Source organism: Pongo pygmaeus, chromosome 6 (genome assembly GCF_028885625.2).
Source record: "Pongo pygmaeus isolate AG05252 chromosome 6, NHGRI_mPonPyg2-v2.0_pri, whole genome shotgun sequence".
NCBI lineage: Eukaryota > Metazoa > Chordata > Mammalia > Primates > Hominidae > Pongo > Pongo pygmaeus.
In genome coordinates this window covers 590,204-605,472 of record NC_072379.2, presented here as the reverse complement: position 1 = coordinate 605,472, position 15,269 = coordinate 590,204, and the positions used below count along the sequence as shown (strand labels likewise).

The 15,269-nt window shown below is 53.9% G+C and overlaps 1 protein-coding gene across 3 annotated transcripts in view; it reads left to right on the top strand.

Annotated features, from left to right (window-relative positions):
• The window catches only part of PRKAR1B (protein kinase cAMP-dependent type I regulatory subunit beta), a 185,887-nt gene that overhangs the window by 140,607 nt on the left and 30,011 nt on the right, over positions 1-15,269 (top strand). For all 3 annotated transcript variants that reach the window (XM_054494877.2, XM_054494876.2, XM_054494875.2), the window contains exons 8-9: positions 8,194-8,254; positions 13,438-13,559. In XM_054494877.2, coding sequence (XP_054350852.1) covers positions 8,194-8,254; positions 13,438-13,559 — 183 coding nt within the window. The remainder of the gene's footprint in view (positions 1-8,193; positions 8,255-13,437; positions 13,560-15,269) is intronic.

Genomic DNA, 15,269 nt, shown 5'->3' with positions numbered 1-15,269 from the left:
AGCTGTCACCCCGCCGTGAGAGATGGATGGGCGAACGAGGCTTTAATGTCTGAGGTTCCCCGGGCAAAACACGCTTGCATTCCTCCGGCTGGGCGTAATTGCTGGGCAGTCAGTGTGAATTATAAATTATTTTTCAAAAGAAGTGCTTTTTTTATGGCTGGCGGAAATCTAAAATGGCCTGGGCTGGGTCATTGCGCCTGCCGCTGCCCTGGGCGTCCGGCCCGCTCTCTGCTCTCGGGGGCAGACACGCGGCACTTTCTGCTGCTGATGGGCCTGGGCTCGGCGTTTCCGAAAAGACCGTTGCCACCGAGGAAGCCCCGTTTGTTCAGGCACCCGCAGCGCGGAGAAGTGCTGTCTGCACCGTCTTGGTCTTGGGCCAAGTTCCTGAGGTTTTTTGGACCTGCTGGGCTGTGGGCTTTTGCCAGAAAGAGGGGACCTTGGGGAGGGCTTTGGCGGAAGATAGGACACCCCCTGGACTCTAAAATCAGGGCTCGCAGCCATTTTAGTGCTGCTCTGACCCAGAGCTGATGGAGAAACTGAGACCCGGGTATCGGGGAGGGCTGGGTTCCCGCCTGCATCTCCTGCGTCTGCGTCTGCTGTGACTTGCAAGGCCTGGGGCTGTTTTCTCCCCAGGTGCCGGCCTCTTGGGGCCCCGCCCCCACCCTGCTGGTCTCTTGGTACCCTGGACTGGGCATGTGAGGGCCACACATTGGAGTGGCGAGGTCAGTGCCGCCAGGCCAGGATTCCAGTGGCTGCACGGGCAGCTGTGCCCACCAGGCCCGCAGCGATGTTCAGTTCTGTGCTCTCAGCTGCAGCTCTTCTCCTCACCTGTGCGTGCCTTGGGCAACAGAGTCCTGCCGTGCTATGCTGATGTGCATGTATTTTGGAGCAGAGTCCCCTTATGGCTCCACACCCTTTACTGGGCCGGTGGTGCTCAGGGCCGTGGGAGCCGCATTCCTCTTGGAGTGTCCCGAAGGGCGTGGGGCTGCATGGCCAAGTGCCAGAGCCACCTCTGTCTTCTGGTCTCCAGGCACCGGGGGAGGCAGGGCCCGGGGAGCCAGGCCACCGATGTTTCCAGTTCTCTGTGCGTGGTGCTGAGCCCCCTCTCCCTGCAGCAGATTTTCCATCTGAAAGTGGCCCCATGCCATTGAACACATCCAGAGCTGTCCCAGCTGCCTGACCCTCACAGGGCTGTGGGCTTGGTGTTGGAAGCATGAAAGCAACACCCAGGGGCTGGACCGTCCCGGCTCCTCTCTCTGTCCCGGGCAGCCTGGGCACGTTGCATGCTCTGAGCTGCCCTTCTCCAGTCTCATGTGAGGATGCAGCATGATGATGTGTGGTGCACACAGTAGGTGCTCTGTGGATGCCACTTCTGTTCTTCCAGAGCAGATAAGATGCTGAGTGTGTGAGTGGAGGTTCAGGACGACCTTGTTGTCTCCAGGACAGTGTGGGGCCTGGCCGTGCGAGCCTCGATTCTGGAACAAGATTGTCTCGTTTCAGTTCTTGGCCTCAGCACTTAGCAGCTCGGTGGGCATAGGCAGGCCACACCGACCCTGAGCCTCTGTTTCTTCCGTAGAATGGAGATAATAGTAGGCTCAGCTGAAGGTGTGGATCTCGGGAGGTGCCTGGTCGCTGGGGAGCATTCAGCATAGTGACCCGTGCTTATCATCATCACCTTCTGGAAGGAGGAGGAATCTTGGCAGTGGTGGGGGCTGCTGAGGACGAGGGCTGGGTCAGCAGCTGTTTGCAGGGGAGTCTAACCCCATTTCTGAGCTCAGGGACCTGACATCCCCCTGCTAGTCAATGGGAAGCAGACAAGGGCCAAGGTGGACATGGCACCCGTGGAGCAGTGGTGAGGAATTTGAGAGGAGAGAGAAGGAGCCCAGGTCAGAGACACATGGAACAGCTGCTCATTTCAATCACTCTTCTCACGGAGAAACCGAAGACCAGAGGGGACAAGACTAGTCCAAGGGCATGGGGAGTCATGGGCAGGCTGGGGTTGGAATTCCAGCGTCCTGACTTTCCCCATCAGCACACTTTTGTGTACCCGGTAAAAACCAGTACCACCATCATCATTGCCACCATCACTACCATCATCAGCATTATAACCATCACTACCACTATCACCACCATCACCACCATCACTATCACCACCATCACCACCATCACCATAATCACCACCACTATCATCACCATCACCACCATCACTATCACCACCATCACCACCATCACCATAATCACCATCACTATCATCACCATCACCACCATCACTATCACCATCATCACCACCACCATCACCATCACCATCATCACCACCATCACCACCATCACCATCACCATCACCATCACCATCATCACCACCATCATCACCATCACCATCATCACCATCACCATCACCATCATCACCATCATCACCATCACCATCATCACCATCACCATAATCACCATCACCATCACCATCACCACCATTATCACCATCATCACCATCACCATCACCACCATCACCACCATCATCACCATCATCACCACCATCACCATCATCACCATCACCATCATCACCATCACCATCATCACCACCATCACCATCATCACTATCACCATCATCACCACCATCATCACCATCACCATCATCACCATCACCATCACCATCATCACCACCATCATCACCATCACCATCACCACCATCACCATCACCATCACCATCATCACCACCATCATCACCATCACCATCACCACCATCACCATCACCATCACCATCATCACCACCATCACCATCATCACTATCACCATCATCACCACCATCATCACCATCACCATCATCACCATCACCATCACCATCATCACCACCATCATCACCATCACCATCACCACCATCACCATCACCATCACCATCATCACCACCATCATCACCATCACCATCATCACCATCACCATAATCACCATCACCATCACCATCACCACCATTATCACCATCATCACCATCACCATCACCACCATCACCATCACCATCATCACCATCATCACCACCATCACCATCATCACCATCACCACCACCACTATCATCACCATCACCATCACCATCACCATCACCACCACCATAATCACCACCACTATCACCACCATCATCACCATCACTATCACCATCACCACCACCATCACCACCATCACCATCACCATCACCATCACCATCATCACCACCATCATCACCATCACCATCATCACCATCACCATCACCATCATCACCATCGTCACCATCACCATCATCACCATCACCATAATCACCATCACCATCACCATCACCACCATTATCACCATCATCACCATCACCACCATCACCATCACCATCACCACCACCATCACCACCACCATAATCACCACCACTATCACCATCATCACCATCACTATCACCATCACCACCACCATAATCACCACCACTATCACCACCATCATCACCATCACTATCACCATCACCACCACCATCACCACCATCACCATCACCATCACCATCACCATCATCACCACCATCATCACCATCACCATCATCACCATCACCATCACCATCATCACCATCATCACCATCACCATCATCACCATCACCATAATCACCATCACCATCACCATCACCACCATTATCACCATCATCACCATCACCATCACCACCATCACCATCACCATCATCACCATCATCACCACCATCACCATCATCACCATCACCATCATCACCATCACCATCACCATCACCACCACCATAATCACCACCACTATCACCACCATCATCACCATCACTATCACCATCACCACCACCATCACCACCATCACCATCACCATCACCATCACCATCATCACCACCATCATCACCATCACCATCATCACCATCACCATCACCACCATCACCATCATCACCATCACCATCACCATCACCATCACCATCATCACCATCACCATAATCACCATCACCATCACCATCACCACCATTATCACCATCATCACCATCACCATCACCATCATCACCATCATCACCACCATCACCATCATCACCATCACCATCATCACCATCACCATCATCACCACCATCACCATCATCACTATCACCATCATCACCACCATCATCACCATCACCATCATCACCATCACCATCACCATCACCACCATCACCATCACCATCACCATCATCACCACCATCATCACCATCACCATCACCACCATCACCATCACCATCACCATCATCACCACCATCACCATCATCACTATCACCATCATCACCACCATCATCACCATCACCATCATCACCATCACCATCACCATCATCACCACCATCATCACCATCACCATCACCACCATCACCATCACCATCACCATCATCACCACCATCATCACCATCACCATCATCACCATCACCATAATCACCATCACCATCACCATCACCACCATTATCACCATCATCACCATCACCATCACCACCATCACCATCACCATCATCACCATCATCACCACCATCACCATCATCACCATCACCACCACCACTATCATCACCATCACCATCACCATCATCACCATCACCATCACCATCACCACCACCATAATCACCACCACTATCACCACCATCATCACCATCACTATCACCATCATCACCACCATCATCACCACCATCATCACCATCATCAACACCATCACCACCACCATCACCACCACCATCACCACCACTACCATCACCATCATCACCATCACTATCACCATCATCACCACCATTATCACCATCACCACCATCACCATCACCATTAGCAGCAACATAACATTTGTTGAGACTCAGTTCTCATAATGACCCAGTGAGGCAGGGATTTTTATGGTCTCATTTCACCAAAGCCCAATGAGGCAGGTGACACATTCAAACCTGTACTTGTCCACGTTGAGTGGACTGCCCACTGTGTCCTCCATGCTGAGGCTCTGGAAGGCAGGGGAGGGTGGGTGTCCTTAGGGTCCTTGTCCCCATCATGTAAGTTGGGCTCAAGCCACACCTTCGCTGGGCTCAGTCGTCTGATCTGTGAGTGGGAAGCTTGGTGCAGCTCCAGGAGTCTGTTTCTGGACATTGAGGGAGGCTTGGGAGCGAGTGGGGAGGGCCACGCTACCGGAAATGGCCTGTGCCCATGGGAAAGGTCAGCCTCGCCACCAGGGTCCAGAATAAGCAACTGTGGAAAAAACCTGGCCTGAGCCCCACACAAGTCACCGCTGTGCCTCGGGGACTTGCGCGCCATCCCTCCCCCATTTCACTGGAGCTTGCATTTTTGTCATAGTTTTCCAGGGACAGGCATTTAGCATCACGTGCCTTTCCTCCAGCCCTTCCCCCTTGAGCTGTTTTCCTTCCGCAGCAATCCATCTCCCTTCCTTCATCCTCTGCTCCACTCCTGCAGGGCCTCCTGCCCCAGTAGCTGGAGTCCCGCTCCATCCCAGCCAGGAGGGCTGCACGGGAGGGCTGCGGGCTGCCTTCTCTATGCTCACTCTGTGTCCCCAGGGCTGCTCTTCCTCACCCCCAACTGTGGAAGGGGCTGTGTGGTGGCCCCTCATTTTCCCATGTGATGGGGCCCCCTTCAGTGTGCTCAAGGGGTCCCTTTTTAAGGGAGACACAAGTAAGTTTGCATCTGGCTGTGGGTGGCATTGAGAGACAGGAGAGGGCGCAGTGGGTAGGTGCAGGCCCTGGAAATGGGGCCAGGGCAGACCCCCACTTCACCACGGCAGTGGGTAACTTCAGACACACGCCTCCGAAGCACTCACCTCCGCTTTCTCCTCGTCCTTGGCCCTCTGAGTTGTGACAATGTGATGGGCACAGCCCTGAGCCCAGCCCCCACCCCTGTCCAGGGCACTCAGTAAACACCAAGTGGTGTCTGATTGCGATTTCCATTCCTGTGAGTGATTGGAGTGGATGGGAAGATGCTTTGAACAGCACCTCTCAGGAGAAGAAAGTTTGGGGAGACTGACAGGCATTTGGGGGGCTCCTCTGAGTGTCAGGGGTCTTGCTTCTCCTGTCCAGTCCATCTCTCTTTCCTGACATCTCCTTCCTACGTACGTTGCTTAGAAGGTGGGATAAATTCCTGGTTAACACAGTGAAACCCCGTTTCTACTAAAAATACAAAAAAATTAGCCAGGCATGGTGGCAGGTGCCTGTAGTCCCAGTTGCTCCAGAGGCTGAGGCAGGAGAATGGCGTGAACCCGGGAGGCGGAGGTTGCAGTGAGCCGAGATTGCACCACTGCACTCCAGCCTGGGCAACAGAGCGAGACTCCATCTCAAAAAAAAAAAAAAAAAAAAAAAAAAAAGAGGGTGGGATAAATGACCCTCCTTCACCATTGCCCCCAGGCGTTGTGGCAGCCGGGAGGGTCCCTGGCAGCAGGGTGTTACGCCAGCCGCCTGCAGGACTCAGAAGAGTTTATAGTGTTCTATCCTAACCTAGGTTTCCTAGCCTATCCTAACCCTTAGGATTAAATTTTGCTGGATGTATTAGTTAGCTGTGGCTGTGTAACAAATTCCCCTCAAACTTAGTGGCCTCTGTCAACAGTGTTACATTTGTTCTGTTTCCTGTGGGTGGTGGAGGAAGCAGCTGCTCGGCTCTGGCCTGGAACCCTCCTCGGGCTGTGGGGATCAGAAGGTCTTATGGGGCCCGGGACCCAGCTTTCTCTTACTGATGCTCCTCAGGGGCCCAGGATGGCTGCTGCAGCCCCAGCCATCATCTCCACATGCCAGTCAGCGGGAAGGAGGAGAGGGGAGGGACGTGTTCAGAAACTGCACATGCCACTGTGTCTGTGTGCCCCGGGTCAGCACGTGGTCAGTTGCACAGGTGGGAGGCACCTGGTAAACGCTGCTCACTGTGGTTTTCTGTCTCAGGGCGTTACGGGAATTTGTGAAACAGCATGTCAGGAAGGGGTAAAACACGTCCCCATTCAAGTTGAGAGGCGGGGGCAGCTTTGGGGCTTTTAGGGCCCAGTCTAGGCTTTCCTTCTTGGTTCCAGGGTTCCTATCTAGGGTGGTCACTCAGCCCTGCGGAGCCGCAGTTTCTGCCTCTGGAAAATAAGGATAAAAGTATGTTCCCCTCTCAGGGTTATCTGTTGCGAGGTCGATGTGGGTCAGTGTGTCCTAGAGCCCCCCTCCCCGACCTGGAGTGGGCGTTCAACACAGCAGGTTCCCTCCTCCCTCCTTTCTCCACACCCCAGTGGACTTATCTAGGGTCACGGAAAAACCTCATCACTAGCATGTCGTCTCTCGGTCCGACTCACATCCCAGCGTACACCCTACTCGAACGCGTGGCCTCTGTCAGTGGATGATACCATTTGAATTTTAGCAAAATCAAGCTTGCTGCTGTCCGGGTGGACTGTGTGTCTCTGTTTTCGGAATGTGCGGCTGCTCTGTACAGTTGTGGAGTTCGTGCACTGTACAAAGGCCCAGGCAGAGGGCTGAGAGGGGCTGAGACCCAGGCTGCTTTCTGCACACCAGGCTGGAGCCAACTGCCTAGAGCAGGGGCCTCATTCCTGTTTGCACCAGGGCCCATCAGCTTGCTGGGATGTGTGCTTGAAGAAGGGGTGTGTTTTTCTAATTCACGTTTATAATCCCAGTTTCTAGAATGAATTCTAATTTCTAATTCACATAACGCTGACAGGGCCCTGTTTGTTGGTATTGTATGATTCAGCATGCTTTTCCCAGGGGTGAGGGAAGTCAAGTATCAGCTTTTAACGGGTAAGGAGGCAGCTTCAGGCACGGCTGGATCCAGGGTCTTAGCTGACGTCAGCCGCACTCTCCCTTCTCTGTCATGTGCTTGAGCCTCTGTGTTGGCCTCAGTTTCTCCAGATGTGTTTGTGAGGTCCCTGCCCTTCATGGCTAGAAATCCGGGTTTAAGCTCTGGCTGGCCGTGTGCTCACCGTGTGGACCTACCACGGGCCCCGGCTGGGTGGGGAACTCTGCTGCCAGCCAGGACACTTAGCAACCATGCCGGGAGCTTCTCCGGAAGCCCCCCAGGAGGAGGGAGGCGGGGGGCATAGGACACTGTGGCAGCTCACACAGACTCCGAGTCATCGAGGGCGTTGGGGACTTGGAATGCTTGGAGGGTCTCCTTTAAAAGTTGAGAGTCATTTGGGGAAATCTGGAAACGTCAGGATGATCCAGGCATGAAGATTCACCTTCTTGTCTGTTTTTTCCTCTCTCCCGAACAGGGCAGCACGCTGAGGAAACGCAAGATGTACGAGGAGTTCCTCAGCAAGGTCTCCATCCTAGGTCAGTGGCTGCGCCCCTGCACGGCTGTGTGTCCCGACATCTGGGCGCCTGCCGGCCACCCCGGCCTCTTCCCCATTCCCTGCGTGGCTGGCAGTTGAGTGTTGTTGGTATTATGGAGGTTTGGGGTGCAACACACAGGCATGCTCACGCACATACACGTGCACAGATGACACACACTGTCACTTGTTGGCAAACCCCAAGAGGCTGCCTCCTCTCCCGTGGGCAGGGCTGCCCTGCTTCTCAACGTCTCTGCCATCCTGTGCGTTTCCTGTCTGCTTCTCCCTTTGCTGTCAGAGCCGCACCCCCAGCCTTTTCTCCACACCAGTCTGTGTAGAGCTGAAAGCCAGTGTTGGCTCCTGGTACACGTGTGAGCTGGGTCGAGCTGCTTTCCCTGACCTGTTCTAGTTCCCTTCTAAGCGCGGTTTCTCTGGGAGCCGTCTCTGCCCTTTCTACGCCGCCATCATCGCTCTCAGTTCCGGGAAGGATAACAGGGCAGGCCGGGGTTTCAGGTGTGCCTGGGGCCCTTTCACCTTCGGGTGAACCTGCTCAACGGCCTGGCGGGGAAGATGCTGCTGAAGCCTGAGTTATACGTGATGGCGCCAGCTGGGCCAGTGGGGGCTCTTTGGGCTAGAGCAGGCAGAACCGTGCCCGTGTGTGGGTGAGTGTGTGCATGGGAGGTGTGTGTGCGCGTGTGCATGAGTGTGTGCATGTGAGTGTGCATGGGTGTACGTGTGTGTGTGCATGGGTGTGTAGAATGTGTGTGAATGCACGTGTGAGAGTGGGTGTGAGTGCACCCGGGAGTGTACATGTGGGTGCGCATGGGTGTGCACGCATGTGTGTCTGGGAGTGTGCACGTGTGAGAGTGGGTGTGTGTGCACCCGGGAGTGTACATGTGAGTGTGCATGGGTGTGCACGCATGTGTGTCTGGGAGTGTGCACGTGTGAGAGTGGGTGTGTGTGCGCACCCGGGAGTGTACATGTGAGTGTGCATGGGTGTGCACGCATGTGTGTCTGGGAGTGTGCACGTGTGAGAGTGGGTGTGTGCACGTGTGTGGGTGCATGTGTATGTGTGTGCACATGGGTTGCACACGTGAGTGTGCATAGGTGTGAGTGTGCACATGTGAGTCAGTGTGTGTGCATGTGTGGGTGTGTGAATGTGCGTGTGTGCATGGGTGTGCACGCATGTGTGGGGGTGTGTGAGTGTGCACATGTGTGAGTGGGTGTGTGCACCTGTGTGTGTGCAGTGTGGCTGTGCCTGTGTTCCTTCTTGGGGAGGACTTTGACCCCTGTTCTCTCTGAAATCCTTCTGTGAAATGTCAAGAAAGGAGCGCGCAGTTCTTTCGATTGTGGTAAAATGCACGTCACATCAAGCTGACCATTTTGACCTTTCCCTGAAGCACATTTCAGGGCCGTTGAGTCTACACATGACGTTGTCGGCACCGCTCCCATCCCAGAGCCCCGTCCTCACCCGAGACAGAGCCCCGTCCCTGTGAACCGTCACCACCCCTGCCCTCCCAGCCCTGGCGGCCCCCGGACCCTCCTGGTCTCTGTGGATTATTTGCCTGCTCGGGACGTTTCGTGGGAATGGACTCACCCATGTGGCTTTGTGTCTGGTTTTAATTCTAGTGCCTTTTTAAAAATGTCATACTTGGAAAAACAAAACGAGTTGGTCCGCCAGATTTTATAGGGTCCGAAAGGGAGACATTTGCTCCCTATGCAAAATCCCAAACGCAGGGCCTCTGCCGCCCTTCTGGGTGTCCCGCTGCCTTTGAGCCAGAGCTGGGTGCCCACCAGGCACCAGGCACTGAATAGTCAGCCCTGCCCCCACAGATTCCTTCATTCACCAGCGCTGTCGAGACAACGGTTGCTGCAGGCCATGAAGGGCGACACCCTCTCCCTGCTCCGGGCGAGCGCTGGTGACCCCCCGGCTGGAGGTGGCTTCTTGCTTCCTGCATCCCGGGATCTTAGGGGCCGTCAGACACCCTTGCCGCGTGGCCTCCGTCCGCCCATTTATGTTCCTCTGATTAATGCAGCAGCCAGCAATGTGACCGGCTTCTCCGTGGCCTCCCAGAAGAGTAACTACAAGGCACGATTCCCTTTTCCTGCCCAGTCACCATCATCACAAAGTCCTCCAAAAAGTGGCTGGCGGGCGGTGCCTCCGCAGGCAGCTTGGCAGGAGGGATGGCCCTGGATGAGCCTGAAGCTGTGGGCTTCGGTATTTCTGTCCCCACATCAGAAACCTGGGAACGGCGTTTGTGCCTGGATGCTCCTGGGACCCTGCTTTTTCCTCCTGAACGCGCAGGGCTCGGCCCCTAGGACAGGAGACCCTGTAGAAGCATCATGTCCCGCATGGGAGCTCCGAGTCTGCAGAATTCCAGCACAGAGCTTGGCGATGGGTTTCCCCCCAGGCAGGTGCACGCAGCCTTACGACGTCTCGTCCTGTGGCTGCAGGCTGCCCTTGTGAGGTGCTTTTTGGGACACGTGACTGCGTTTATTCTGCAGTTTGCACAGTAAATGCAGATGGATCCCATCTGTGCAAAATAAAAAATTAGCTGGACATGATGGTACACGCCTGCACTCCCAGCTACTTGGGAGGCTGAGGTGGGAGGATCACTTGAGGCCATGAACTCGAGACCAGCCTTGGTAACATAGTGAGTTCCTGTCTCTCCAAAAAAATTAAAAAAAAATTAGCCGGGTGTTGTGGCTCATGTCTATAATTCCAGCACTTTGGGAGGCTGAGGTGGGAGGATCGCTTGAGCCCCGGAGTTCAAGGCTGCAGTGAGCCGTGATCACGCCACTGCACTCCAGCCTGGATGACAGAGCGAGACCCTGTCTATTGAAAAAAAAAATGGGGCCAAAAGTGCCATCTCCCTGTGGTTTCTTCTGTCAGTTTTCATCCAAGATTAATGTAGCCAGGAGATAATTTTTGTTTTCAGAACTCAGAATACTACAGGTTTCAAATGTAATAGAGTAAGCATTTGCTAATCAAATATGTGGACATGAACTTCCTAACTGCAGCTGACTTCTGAAATGAAGTGCCTCGTATTACTGTCCTTGTAAGGAAACCAGTAAACAAAGCACTCCAAATTCATATGCTGGTCTCATTCTGCACCCTGAACACAAACCATAATTGCTCTAAAAAATCACCTGCATCATTTAGTTGTCAGGTGTGCACTCATGTGTTGACCTGCTTGGGAGCACGCCCGGGTTCTGAATTATTCAGCAGCTTCTGTCTGTTACAGACTTTTTTTTTTTTTTTTTCTGAGACGGAGTCTTGCTCTGTCGCCCAGGCTGGAGGGCAGTGGCGCCATCTTGGCTCACTGCAAGCTCTGCCTCCTGGGTTCACGCCATTCTCCTGCCTTAGCCTCCGGAGTAGCTGGGACTACAGGCGCCCGCCACAGCGCCCAGCTAATTTTTGTATTTTTAGTAGAGACGGGGTTTCACTATGTTAGCCAGGATGGTCTTGATATCCTGACCTCGTGATCCGCCCGCCTCGGCCTCCCAAAATGCTGGGATTACAGGTGTGAGCCACCGCGCCCGGCTGGTAGGGGACCCTGTTTTTAGGAAGCTGGTCAAACAGCTCTGGTTGTGGGGTCCTCAGCCCCCTTCCCTATGCTGCAGAATCTGCCCCGGCCCTGGGGTTCGTGGGAAGCATTTTCCTTTGCAACGAACGGCGTCGACAGGGATTTTTAAGGAGACAAATCTCCCTCCTAACCTAGATCTAAAATAAATGCTTTGCTTTTTATTTTTAGTTTCTGACCTACATAGGTAGCATCTGATTTGTATAGGCCAGAAAAGATTTTTTTTTTTTTTTTGTCAAAAAAGAAATCGTTAATCAGGTGATCATTATTTTCTTATAAAATCTGACGTTAGTAATTTTTTTTCCTTCCAAGGGTTAGGGATGAACAAAGACAGGGAAGGGAAGACCTTGTGAGAAGGGTGGAAAGATAACATTGAATTGGCAAGCATTTAAATATAAACTTGGCATGGGAATTAAGCATTTTGACCTAAAATAGTAGAAAGTATACTGTACCTTAATCTTGCAACATAAATGCAGTTCCATGTTCTTTGATCAGTCCCCTGATGAACAGTGTTTCTTTTGGATGGGCAGTTACCATTCTGAATTATTTTGTTATTCATGTATTATTATTATTATTTTTTGTGTTTTAGTAGAGATGGGGTTTCACCACGTTGCCCAGGCTGGTCTCGAACTCCTGAGCTCAGGCAATCCGCCCACCTCAGCCTCCCAAAGTGCTAGGATTACAGGCTTGAGCCACTGTATCCGGCCAATTTTTCTTTTTTTCCTTTTTTTTTTTTTTTTTTTTTTTTTTTTGAGACAGGGTGTTGCTCTTTCTCCCAAGCTGGAGTGCAGTGACGTGATCATAGCTCACTGCAGCCTCGACCCCCTGTGCTCAAGTGATCCTTTTGCCTCATCCTCCTGAGGAGCTGGGACCACAGGTATACACCACCATGCCTGGCTAATTTTTTAATTTTTGTAGAGACAAGATCTCACTATGTTGCCCAGGCTGGTCTTGAACTCTGGCCTCAAGCGATCCTCCAGCCTTAGCATCCTGAGTAGCTGAGACTACAGGTACACACCACCATGCCTGGCTAATTTAAAACATTTTTTGTAGAGATGGGGTCTCATTATGTTGGCCAGGCTGGTCTTGGACTCCTGGCCTCAAGTGATCCTCCTGCCTCAGCCTCCCAAAGTCTTGGGATTACAGGCATGAGCCCTCTGTGCCTGGCTTCTGAGTTATTTTAAACCACTTAGCCTTTGGGCTTAGCTGGGACTCCATTGTTTGCAAGAATGTAAGCAGCTCTATTCTTTTGAAGATAACAAAAGTATTTTCATACTGAGTTAACCTGGAGTCAGTTTTCACTGCTGGGTATTTACGTTAAGCCAGGGATAAGCATCAGAATAGCTCCCTCCGCACCTGGTGAAGAGGGCACATGAGCTGCGTGCGTCCGGCACCCACTGATTGCAAGAAAACCCAGGCCCCCTGGCAGAGAGGTGCTGGGGGACGGCGTCACAGCCTCATCTTATGCAGCTTACTGGTCACGGAGCTGGTGCTGTGGGTGCTTCTGAGGACGCCTTTCGGGAAGAGCGGTGGCCCTTGTCTTGGACTGTGGCCGGGGGGGGCGTGGGCTCCGGGATGACCTGTCCTCCTCCTCCCCTGACAGAGTCCCTGGAGAAGTGGGAACGTCTGACCGTGGCGGATGCGCTGGAGCCCGTCCAGTTTGAAGATGGAGAGAAAATCGTGGTCCAGGGAGAGCCTGGGGACGACTTTTACATCATCACGGAGGTGAGATGTGCTTCCCACGTGGGCGCTCTGGGTGTGCGCCGGGGCAGAGGCACTTCCTACCTTCTCCTCTTCCACTGCCCGCCTCACCCTCCCTCTGGAGTCAGTGCTGCTCTGTGACCGCACGCCCGTCTGGGGCCTCTGTGGGGTGGGTGGGCCGTGGCCTCACACTCCTGCCACCCTCTAGCATCAAAAGGCTCCCTTCTTAGAAAGGTGGCTGGTGCCTGATCTGCATGTGTGATAAAACTGCATGAAACTGGCTGGGTGCGGTGGCTCACGCCTGTAATCCCAGCACTTTGGGAGGCCGAGGCGGGTGGATCACCTGAGGTCAGGAGTTCGAGACCAGCCTGGCCAACATGGTGAAACCCCCGTCTCTACTAAAAATACAAAAATTAGCTGGGTGTGGTGGCGCGCGCCTGTAATCCCAGCTACTTGGGAGGCTGAAGCAGGAGAATCGCTTGAACCTGGGAGGTGGAGGTTGCAGTGAGCCGAGATCACACCACTGCACTCCAGCCTGGGTGACAGAGTGAGATTCCATCTCAAAAAAAAAAGTAAAATAAAAAACCTGCATGAAACGTGCACACAGGGTGTGCGAGGGCGGGTAGAGCTGAGGAGGGAGTGGGGTGGGGGATGGCACCGCGTCCGCATCCCGGCCATGGCGTGGCGCTGTGTGTACACAGCATGTCACTGTTGGGGGCATCGCATACATTCAGGGTACGCAGGATCTCTCTATGTTATTTCTAACAACCGCACTCAAATCTACGATGATGGCAAAATTAAAAGTTTAATTTTAAAAAGACGGCGGCAGCTTCTCTATCTGGACGTGTGTGTGAGTCATTTTTGCCGCCTCACGCCACGGCCCCACCACGGGCAGGTGACAGGTGGCTCCGTGGAGCTCCCGGGATGTGCTGGGGCCGCAGTCCGTGCTGGCCGCACACAGACTGTTGGGTGGGCCGAGCAGCTGTCGTGAGGACACGGCAGGAATTCGCGTGTGAACTCCCGTTCCGGGTGCCGGCGAGGGACTCCATGCCTGAGAGTTAGCAGGTGGGACTCGACTCCAGAGGTGGGGCTGGGACACTGGACCTAATTGAGGACTGGCTAAAACAGGGCTGGGGTGCAATCCACTCTCCGTAAGCCACGCCCACCAGTGTACCGGTGTCAGTTTGCCGTTGCCGTGACAACACCCGGGAGCTCCCGCCCCTTTCCACGGCAGTGTGGCCCGATGACCCGGAAAGTTACCACCCTTAACCAGGGGGGCTCTGTGTAACCCACCCCTTACTGTGCATAGAATTTAAAGTGGGTGTAAATGGGACTGCAAAAGTGCCCTGAGCTGCCACCCTCAGCGCACTGCCTAGCGGGAGCAGCTCGGAGCTGTAACGCCAAACACTGCCGCCTCAGTAAAGCTGTTCTTTCCACCTCCTGCTGGCCCTTGAATCCTGTCCGGGGCAAAGTCAAGAACCCTCGCGGGCTAAGCCCCACTTTGGGGCCCACGTGCATCACCTGTGTCCCATGGTTATTTGAACTGTGGCCTGCCCGGCGATCTGAAGCCCCCTCCCTTCGGATTAATGCTGGAGGAACTGGGCCGGAACCCCAGTGCCGGCAGTGTGCCCGTCGCCCGGAGGCTCTGCCTGGGGCCTCCCTGAGAGGAACCCGCTCCCCAGGTGGCCCTGGGCAGGAATGAGTGACCTGTCCAGGCTGTGTGGTGACCTGCCC